The sequence below is a fragment of the Myotis lucifugus genome, unplaced genomic scaffold, assembly GCF_000147115.1.
Source record: "Myotis lucifugus unplaced genomic scaffold, Myoluc2.0 scaffold_163, whole genome shotgun sequence".
Classification (NCBI taxonomy): domain Eukaryota; kingdom Metazoa; phylum Chordata; class Mammalia; order Chiroptera; family Vespertilionidae; genus Myotis; species Myotis lucifugus.
This window is the reverse complement of record NW_005871211.1, coordinates 1,485,499-1,496,927: the sequence shown is the minus strand read 5'-3', so window position 1 is coordinate 1,496,927 and position 11,429 is coordinate 1,485,499. Positions and strand designations below refer to the sequence as shown.

The 11,429-nt window shown below is 37.5% G+C and overlaps 1 protein-coding gene across 1 annotated transcript in view; it reads left to right on the top strand.

Moving 5' to 3' along the window:
* The first annotated feature begins 2,231 nt into the window (after positions 1-2,231).
* Positions 2,232-11,429, top strand: part of CYYR1 (cysteine and tyrosine rich 1) — a 73,356-nt gene continuing 64,158 nt past the window's right edge. The window contains 4 exon segments of the mRNA XM_006095956.3: positions 2,232-2,282; positions 2,284-2,354; positions 2,356-2,624; positions 7,453-7,555. Coding sequence (XP_006096018.2) covers positions 2,232-2,282; positions 2,284-2,354; positions 2,356-2,624; positions 7,453-7,555 — 494 coding nt within the window.

Below are 11,429 nucleotides of genomic sequence, written 5' to 3'. Positions count from 1 at the left end.
AGACTTACTAAATTTTTAAATGAATTTAAATTAAAATGTCAAATCAGTTGCTTCATTCATTATTAGAAAACTTTTAGGTATATATGGAACAACTTTGGTATGTGTATCTACTTTTTCAACTGTAAATTTTATGAAATCAAAATCTAGATTGGGTTTTCTGATAGAAGTTTAGTATCCAAATTAAAACGGGATATTAAACGTAAAATACACATAGGATTTTGAAGATGATATAAAAAATAATGCAAAATATCTCAATAATTGTTTATGTTGATTATATGTTATAATAATATTCTGGATGGACCAAAGTTAATAACATATATCTTTAAATTAATGTCACTCTTTCATTTTACTTCTTTAACATGGCTATGGGAAACTTAAAATACGTATGTGGCTCATGTGATATTTTCATTGGACAGCAATTTCCTAGACGAATGGTTCTCAAATTTAAATATACATCAGAATTTCCTGAAAGTCATATTAAATTAATACAGTGTGTTAATTGATAATAACAGAAGGTGATCAAGGAAGAAATCTGAAGAAGTGACCTTTTAGGTGAACTCAAAGTTTAAGATTTGGGGAGAGGTCTGCTGCAGAGAGAGGGGATAGCATGAGCTAGGGTTCTGAGGCAAGAAAACGGCTGGTACTTCTGAGAAGCGCCAAGAGGCTCTGTGGCCAGATCGTACAAAGGAGGGATGAACATGTGATGAGAAATCAGAAAGACAGATGGGAACCAAACTGTGCCTGGCACTGTAGGTTTTGGTAAGGAGTCTGAATATTATTCAAAAGGAAAAGGAAATCCATTAAAAAATTCAATCAGTGGGATGGGGGATCTGATATTACTTCTAAAAAATTAAGCAGGCTAATGCCTGGAAGACGGATTGACTATGAGGAAGTGGAAATGGACAGAACTGTAAGGAGACGATTGCAGCAATAAAGAAAGGCTAAGTAAAATATGCTGAAATGACCTACTGGAATTGTAAGCAGCTACTGACTGTAAAGATTATGGAGATGGTACAAATAATGCAAATGTTTAGGATACAATGTTAACTGAAAAAAAGTCAGTATATATAATTGAGCAGATATTACACTTCAACTATGTGAAGTTATGAATGAATACAAAGAATAAATAAATGAGAATATACACCACCTACCTCAAAAAAGAAAAAAAATACTGAAAGTATGGATGATAGGTTTCCTTAGCCAAAATGTAAATTAAGCTAATACTACTTTAGAACAACATAAATTGGGAACTTCTGTTTAGTTAATTGACATATTTATTTTGCCTATCCTCTTGTGAAATATTTTTATCAGCTCATTTACTCATTTTTAATAGATCTTACATGTTCATTTTCTTTTGTAATCTTTAGAATCAGAGTGGTTTGAAAAGAAATCATATCGGTATTTTTGCTGAGCTCAGTTTGATTCCCAGATTTAGAGATTAATTTAGGGAAAATTGGTATCTTCATATTGTTGAATTTTCCAGTCAAGAGAAGTATCTCTGTTCACTTATGTTTTTTATTCCTTCGTGCATATGACTGAGAACTTTCCAACTGACTCTTCATTTCATAAAAGAATGCTATTGAATTTTTAGTCATTCAACTCTAGTTTATGGTATTAGTAGACCTTTATAGTTTATTCTCTTTGATTTTCCATGTATAAAAGCATATATCATCAGCAAGTGATAATTTTCCTTCTAACTTTTATAATTCTATTTTCTTTCTCTTGCCTAATCCCATAGGCCACTAACTCCATAGCATTGTCAAACAATAGTGACCATGGTGTGCATTTTTGGTTTTTGTTTTTCCTAATTATATGGGAAGTGCTTTGGATGTTTAACAAAGAAACAATTTTTTTAACAGCTTTCAGCGGAGCTACCATATACTGGATGTGTACTTTCCAGTTCTCTTGCATTTTCATCACTACCTTTTTGGTCCAATGCCTTCCACCTTGAAAATGCCCTTCATTTGTTTAAAGACACACACACAAAAAAATACGATTCTTCATCTCTTATCCATGGCTTCAAAAGGAAGGGGGGTAAAAAATGGAGTGGAGGTCAGAGCGAAAAAGGAGCTTGCTAGACTCCATAGCAACAGCCAGAGCCCAGGGTTAGAAGACCTTCTATCCGGGAGAGGGCCCTGCTCCCGGGGTCACTGCAGAAGGAAGAACTGGGGCGTGGGGAGGAGTCGGGCCACCTCCGCCCCCAGCCCGCGTCGGTGCCACCGGCGGCGGCGATGAAACGTGAACCCCGGTGGCCCAGGACACACGATCGTCCCCCTCGCCCGCCGCCAGGGCCCCGCCGGGAGAGACAAAGAGACCTCGGCCCCATCGCGGCCGGGTGCGGCCCCCCGGGCTCCCCTCCAAGGCTCCCGGGCCATGGCCAGGTCTCTGCGCGACCCCCCTCCCGGGTGCACTGCCGGCTCCATCTGACCGCCCTCCGTCCCCTCCGTCCCCTCCATCCCCTTCCGTTCCGGGCTCTGCCGTCGCTCCCAGCCGCTCCCGTCTGTCTGTCTGTCCCGCTGGCCTGGCGCGCAACCTCCGGCCACCGGCTTGGATGGACGCACGAAGGCTGCCCGGCGGTCCAGGGCTCTTGCTTCCAAAGTTGGTTCTGCTCTCTGTGCTCGCAGGTCAGTGACCCAGGGCGGGGGAGCGGGATGGGGGCCCCGGGGCCCCGCTTGGGTCCCACTCGGGCGACGCAGTCTGAGTCGACGCCCCGGGAGCGCGAAGATGGTGTGGTCCCGGGGACGGGGACCCTGGTCTCCACCTCCACGCGGTTTGGGTTTGTTCCTCCTTTATGGTGCCCTTTCCTCTGAAGTTCCCTCGCTGTTCTTTCCTTCTCTTTCCCTTTCTGCACCCAGCAACCTGGAACCCCCAACCCCACACGTAGGGGATTTCACTCTCTGGATAACGGAACATCACCCAGTTGTATCCGTATCCACGACTCCGGAATTAGGGCGATCGGAGGCTAAGGGGTGGAAGGAAAACATGTTTAAAAAGCACCTGAAGTCTAAGCAGTATTGCTGGCGTTTTCCAACGAACCCGAGTGGTGACTTTTGCATTTCACTACAGGCTCCTCACTGCCTCTCCACCCTCGCGTTTTGAATATTCCGCTTTTTCCCTCTGGAGATAAAACCCCTGAGACCTTTATTTTTATTCTTTAGAAGGCGATTCTCTAGGGCAGTCGCCTGGGGCAATTGGATGCTTTGAAATCAAACATAAGGTTTTTGGGAGGCATACATTCACCTGGAGTCTAGTCTGTTTTCGTGGATTTTGTTTAGCCCTTGTTTGTAAGTGAAGGGCACTCATTTCCCTCCTCCTGATTCCTCTCAGTGAGCATTGCTGATGACTGGTGAGGCAAAGTGCTTTTCTTCTTTAGCTATTGCTATGGAGCCCGATGATCTGGCCTTGCATTCCTTACTCGGGTCTAAAGTTAATTACACACGGCGTTTGCATCTGTTTTCTATTCACAACACAAGCTAAAAGCAAAGTGTTTTGCAAAATGTTTTCCCTGTCTCTAATTTCCTATGAGGAAAACCACAGGCTGGTACCCATGACCTTGCGATACTAAATTTCTGTATAGCAGTGTGATTTACTTTTTAATATATAGAAAGATTGTTTTTATAAGTGCATATAAAGATACTAGAGCTGAAATGAAGAGTTCTTCAACATTATCTGCACATCAAAAGCTTTGAATTCCTCTTTCAACTTTGCCAGAAGTGACACACAATAACTCTTATGGAAATTTTCAGTCTGTTTATTTAAATGCAAATTAGTGGTTTCCATAAGTTAGTTCAAAGATATTTTCCTGTAGGGAAAATGAAGAAATTTATAAAAGTAGGAAACGCACTTCCTGTTTAATGAGGAGAATTCACATTCTAATCTGTTTACACTTATTTCTTTTACTTAAATCATACAAGGTTTCAGAACTTGAGGGACTAACAGAATCAACTGCATTCATATTTGTTTTATCTCTTTACTCGTTTCTTTGAAGTAATGATAATTCTTTCCTACCCCTTGTCTTTATCAAGAGAACACAAAAATAAGAAAATCGAACACAGCAAATGCAACTGTAATAACCTCATTTGCTCTTACTCAACCACACCATTGATAACAACTTTTTCTTATTCTTTTGTCTTATTCTATACTTTGTGGTGAAGAGAAAGCTTCTAATTTGCACACTTTTCCTGCTCTTGGTTCCCTTCCCGCAGAGCTGGTTGGTTAGTTCAGAAAGTTTTCTCTCCATCCATTTCTTCTCTCTTTCCACATCTCTCCCGGCTAAGCTACAAAATACACAATCTGAAGCCAAAAATACTAAGTTGACTTATTGTCTTTGATAAGAAATATTTAGTTAATGTGTTCTTTGGTGTTAATTCCTGAACTCTATATCAGAGGCTTCCATATTCGTTCATCTAATATTTGCTGAGTGAGATATGGTGAGTGACACATAGGACAGAGCCCATCCTCTGAGTCTTGGCTAGGAGATAGTGTGTCCATTACCCAAATGGGTCACAGGAGAGGTACAATCATGTGCTATCGGTGTTCAAAGGAGAGGGCCTTATTGCTGGCCTAGGTGTAAGCTCCATGAAAATGATGTCTGTTTTGCTCAGCTTAATAGTCTCAGAGACTAGCAAAACGCTTGGCCCATAAGTGGAACGCAGTCAATATTTGTTCAGAAAAACTGAATTGAGTAGGACTTTTAGGAACTAGGCCTTTGACAGATAGGGAGGTCTTGGAGATGAAGTTATAGGACATAGTATGCACAAAGGCAAAAACCACGAGATGTGTCTTCGCAAAAATAGATAATTCAGTTTGGTTGGAAGTAAGAGTTATGGCTGGAAGTGAGAATTGAGATGAGATAAGGGGACACTACAGAAGTAAGAATAGTTCAGACACCCTGTTAAATGAATTGTTTTAATGGGACAAAAACACAAGTAGTATGCTGTCCATAACCTGAATTATAACCCCAAAGCAAATGCATTAAATTCCTGGCCCATTTGTTAAGGAAATAACGAGCAAGTTTCTATACCTGAAGCATCATGCTGTATTGTGGAGTCACTTCTGGAATGAGACCCAATGAAGTGTTTACATTATTATCCAACGCCCAGTACAGGCTACAAAGACAGGATTTGGCCAAGGTTTTGCCTTTGCAGTCTCAGCTAGAGTGACTTCTGTCCCCTCCCTTTCCTTCCTCTCTTATCCTTAGCTGTAGCTTATAAGAACCTTGTTCTGAGCAAATCTTTGCAGCCAGATGCTGTTTTTCCTGTAGGACACATTCCTTAAGGTGGGGTGGGGGTGGGAAACCTTCGTCCAGATCTTCATGTCTTTAACTAAGTTTGCATTGGCTGATTTTCAAGGATCTTACCTTGAATATGAGAAGCAATATTATTTGTTTTCTGAAGTCAATAAAAATGTTCCATTTTTTTTTTACAAGTGAGAAAACGCTCCTGTATTGTTCAGACTCTGATCTTTGTAGAATTAGTCTCAAATAAAGTGGAGAAAGCAACTAACATATCAAAATAAGCTTTGAGGTGTGGTTGGAACCTCGGTCTGGAAATGCCATGGTTGTGAATGTATTTGCCGAGCTATTAAATCTGCCCTTTTCAGTCGTTTAATTCTGGGAAGTAGACAGGAGCACTGGAAAATGCCATAAAAATCATGAACAATGTGTGACATGATGGAGATGTTTGCTGCAGGTAAAAGCCAGTTTCTTGGCTACAAGATCTTGGGCTTGGTTTCCTGTCACATCGGCTCAAAATATTTTGATATCAGCATGTCCTTACAATAAGAGTAATTGAATGCAATAGTAGTAATTGAGTCTTTGATATTCATGGAGTGCTTAGTAAGATCCCTGTCCTGGATGTCATTGAAAAGGTACCTCATAAAGCTGCTTACATATTGGTTGTCCTCCCGCAGAACAAATGAGGATATCAGCTCTGCCTGTATCTCAATGTCTTTTATAGCTTTTAAGATCATGAAGCAAAACATTCCTAAATATTTGAATTAATTAAACAGCACACAAAAAAGGAGAGCAGTAAACATTCACTGGGAAAATGAGAAAATAAATAGCCTTTAAAAGTTTGATGCGTTCTGCAAAAAGCATACAGTCAATAAATCATTAGATTGTGTTTCTATCTTTAAAATTTTCAAGTAAATTTAAGCAGTTACTGCATCTTACAAAGGTAACTATTCCCCCCCCCCCATTTCTTTTTACCCCATCCCAGAGGAAGACATTAAAGTTTGTTAATTTAGAAATTAGAAATAAAGTTGGGGGAAAGAAAATGTGAACTTTTTTATCTTGTTCCACAAAGGCCACACATTATTGGTAAAGGTGAATGAACTTTGCTACTTTTTGGTCATATCCTTTTGTAAAAGTTCATCTTGGCAAGGAGTTGATTTAAAAGCAAAAGCAAAATTTTTCTTTCCAGATAAATCAATTGGGCATGTAGACCTAAATATAACATCTTATATTTTTATGTGACTTGAGCAAGAAAGCAAAAGCCTTACACAATTTAGAAAATTGTTATTAGCTTCAGAGATTGAGTTGGAAATGACTTATTTTTATTTTGTGATTTTTGAACATCTAACTTAAATTATCAGGCTGTACTTCATGTTTTCCTAATACTATACCTGAAGCTCATATATCCATTATAATGTATACCACTAACCATAACTAAATGGTAACCTTAACCTGTTAAACATAAATTATTTATATGGAATAAAGAATTTTTAAAATTCAGGGTAATTTCTATTCAACATTTTTGGTATAATTCTCCTTACCAAAAACATGTGGCAAAAAATATAATAATTTGGTTTTGTTAGCTCCAACATGTCCTTTTTAATCAGAAAATACCTTCCTCCCATTACAGAGTGCTGTTTCATAGTTTATTGATTCTTCAACCTGACATTAAACTCTTAATTTTTCACAACTTAATTATCTAGGGAAATTTTGTATTTTCTAATCCAAATACGTTGACAAGATATGCAGACTTATTCATGTTACCATATGTAAACAAACCGTGATCATTGTACATTATTTTAAAATTATTTCCAGTTGACATTATTCATGTCAATAACATTTTCCATTAAATGAAGTTGAGAGTAATACCCTAAAGTCAAAAGACTTGACAATTTAAGAATTATTATGAGAACTCAGTTGACAAATTGAATGACTGATTAGTTAGGTCATTCATTCCTCCCTTCGTTGTCTTATTCAATTCTGACCACCAACTATGGTGCTGGGTGCAGGTGATTCAAAGAATGGTCTTTGCCTTTTCTAGCTTTATATCTAATAGAGAAGGAAGATTAGTTCAGATGTTTACAAATTTTTTACCATTCTGAGTACGTTAAACAAAAATCTAAATTCACTGAGGAGTGGTTAAGGTATGAAATGGGATAACTTTTCATGAAGTTGTGATTTCAGAACTGTAACTGGATATGTTGTTTTTGTTTTTGTAGACAAGTGTCTTGCTCAGTGTGGCAAAGACTGCAGATCTTACTGCTGTGATGGGACCACGCCCTATTGTTGCTCCTACTACGCCTATATTGGGAATATCCTCTCGTGAGTAGTGGTCAAATTTGGCAATATTGATGCCCTTTCCCATGCCCAGATATGGTTTCAAAATGTACTGTTATAGGCATGGGCAAGAAATTTTTAAGAGTGGTTGTTGACATATAATCTGTACTGGAGATACTAAATCCTCATCACTCTCTAGTATGTTATATTACTGGACAGCATGTATAAGTTAATATATAAAATAAATTGCCTCGATTGTTGCTTAATTTGTGTTTTAAAATAATAACAATGTTTTAAGTAGACCTTATTCATATTACTGATCTTTTTTTCAACATTGTAAATTATGCTGCCTGCTTTGTTACAAAGTTTGTAAGTTAGAATTTGTCATGTAATTATAGCCAGTTTATTTTGCCATCCATGTATTTGTCTAACTCATTCAGTAAATATCCTGGAAAAGAAACATTATGAATAAAAACAGCTGAGATATGAAATGTCAATTTTCTATGTAATGCATATAAAGCAACTTCAGGAACCAAGTTTAGAGCCAAGATAGTCTAGGCATCAGCAATATAAAGTAATAACCAACTACGAAAAGCAATGAGACATACACACTTCGCCTGTGTTAAGCATTTCTCCATAACGAACTAACATTTTATTTTAGAGATGCTTCTAGTGACCCTTTCACAGGGGTCGCCTAAGACCATCGGAAAACACATATATAATTACATATTGTTTTTGTGATTAATCACTATGCTTTAATTATGTTCAGTTTGTAACAATGAAATTGGGGGTCACCACAACATGAGGAACTGTATTAAAGGGTTGCGGCATTAGGAAGGTTGAGAACCACTGTATCTAGTCAACGGGAAATGGAGAAGCAGGAACTGCCTTCAGGGTTGTATGACTGAAAAGTATACAACTCTCAGTTTCTCTGCACAGACCATCATGGTGGGAAATTAGAGGGAGAGAATGAGGAAGGTAAGACTTTTCTGAGTCAGAATCGCCTGTGTTTTTCAGATAGCTGCAAGAGTCTAGCCTCTGTTCTCCTTAGTTTTTATTCATCAAGTGAACATCAGGATGATTTAGATGCTGTCCTGTTGTGGCTTCACTCAGGCCCTATGAGGGCTTACTTGGAACCAGGAAAGATTAGGCACTAAAGGATGTCCCCTGCGACGGCATATAACTCAACTTCCCTTTCCTGAAAATAGAAAACCTGGTATAACATAAACTTTCTAGGCTCAATGTTGGGGCTGATACCAGAGATCCTGTCTCTCTGAATGAGACCAACAAGCATCAGACTTCCGGTTCCTCTTGAAGAATGTCATGGTTATGTAAGAAAGGTCAGGCTGTAATAAAGATCGAGGGATGGAACTTTAGCATTTTTGAAATGCATATAAACTCTAAATAAAATGTTTGAATTTTTTTTCATGGGAGATTTGGAGAAAAGAGATGAAGTTTCCTTCTTACATTAGGGAATGGTCAGAATGATAGTTATAGGAATTAGCAGCTCAGAATACCCTAAATATAAGTATATAATGAATGATGTTGCACATTTGTACATCACTTCACATTTAAACTACATTATGACTAAGTTCCAATTTTATTTTCGAGAGATACTGCTGTGCTGGGTAGATGTGTGAGTGGTCCCAGCAGGTGGTATACATTTGAGGAACCTGACATCAGAGTGATTCCGTGGTTCTTTGGTCCTCTGGTTCCTGGCCCATTTCCCTGTCCACTAACTACACCGTGCTCTGTGCCCTTGTCTCTCATCTGACAGCTCCCGCCACCCTGGTAAATATATATGTGAGACATAATTTATTAATCAGAATACTTAAAAATTAAGCTTAGGCATACTTGATATGTTTTAATTTGCAATCATATTCACATTTTAATGGTACATATTCTAAGTCACTAATTTCACCACTTAATTAAAGAAAAGTAGTTGAATTGATATATTTATCTGGGTTATTAGGACCATGTACTTGTAGTACTGGGGGGAAAAAGATTTTGTCTTTGAGACAGATGGCATTATGTTTCAGGCAGTTAACACTGAATTTTCTGTTCAAAATAGAAACCCCTAAGTAAATCCCTTGCTAAACAATTCTTAGGGGAAAAAAGGAGGAGGTACTTTAAAATGTTTTCCCCACTGGATAAAGGAGAATACATTTTCAGGATTTCCAGTTATTGTTTAAGATTTGAAAAGAGTTCTTAACTCCACCCAAAGTTGTTTTTTTTTTAAGTTGGGTGTGGGTGGAGGGGTTGAGAGAAAAAAAATATCAGTCCAAGAATGCTTACGAAAGTTCTTTCACGCACATGCCTTCAAATATAGCTATTTTGGAACTCAGAAGCTATGCTTTCTCTATTCCAAGCATTTAGGCACATTCCTAGCAAAATCATTTTAATCATCTTAACAGAAAATTAAATCTTTGTGGTTATCAGAAAAGTAATAAGGAAGAAAGCAATAAACACAATGGATGTTTTGTCTCATAAATGAACAACTTTATAAATTGGCTTCTATTTTTATCTGTTTAAAAATAGAAAATATCTTGGCTCAGCTTACAATGAGCTAAAAAGAGTACAATTTGGGTCATTCTAGACTGTTGGTAACTGGTGAGGTCTGGAACACGTAGCATGGTTGCTGAGTGCTCTCCCTAGCACCCTCTGAAATGATCGGAGTACACGTGTTTCACCCTTAATTCTCTTTAGTTCAACTCTGCTCTGTTTTGCAGACTAAACATTAAGACTCATTTTGAAGAGATCACAAGAGCCAACTTTCTTTTTACCTTTTAGTTAAAAAGCCTTATTTTACCTGGATGAGTTAATTTTTACAAATAAATTGACACCCCCTCTTTTATTCCTTTTGTGGTTAGTAACTTTAAAATGTACTTGTATCTCATGGAAAACCTTAAAAACTAAAGTTTTACAATAGCATATCTACCTTTTTAATGAAGATATAATTGGCATATAACATTGTATTAGTTTCAGGTGTATAAGGTAATGGTTTGATCACCACGGTAAGTCTATTTAACATATGTCTATTTAAAATAGAATATTCTGCTTAAGTCATTATGGTCACAGATAATGTTTTCAATATAGAAAAATAGTAGTTATTTTCCAGAATTGAGGAATAATTTTACAGAAGTCAGCATATACTATGCAATCAATTATTAACAAGTACATAGTGTGTGCCATAACCATGGCAGTACTGAGCTAGATTATCAAAGATGAATAAAGGATGTACCTTGACCTCGAGGATCTTCTATAATAAGAAAAGAGAGTGTAGGCAAAACATTCTAATTTGATGAAGTAATACATGATGTGCTATTAGAGGGCCAGGAAGAGAGAAAACAGTGCAGTGTGTGTTTGGTGTGTGTGTGTGTGTGTGTGTGTGTGTGTGTGTGTGTGTGTGTGTCTAGAAAAAATGTTTGGAGAAAACCTCATAAACATGAAATTTGAGCAGAACTTTGAAAGAACTTTGTTTTCAAATGGACAGTGAAAAAAGGTAAGCACTTCTAGACAGATGGACTTGTGCTTTCAAAACAAAGATACAAGAAAGGAAATGGCCAGTTTGTAAAAAGCTATGTTGCTCAGCATTGCTAGAGAGGTAAAGGTAACCTTTTAATATAACATAAGAATAGGTCAGTAAGGCAAAAGATAAGTTCTTACGTTTGCATACTTTTATTGGTAGATTTCATACATTTATTGGTCATGCCTAACACAATTGAAACAAAATAATTCAGTATTTTTCTAGAAATAAGACAGCTGGTTTTTTATAGAAAGAACAAATTCTTAGCACTGAAACAAGGGATATAGGTGAGAAGGTACCAAATAATGATGACAATTAATCATTCCATAGAGAAAAGATTTGGAATAAACATTTGAGTTGTTACAGTATTTAGTACTTATGAAAGAATGTGTG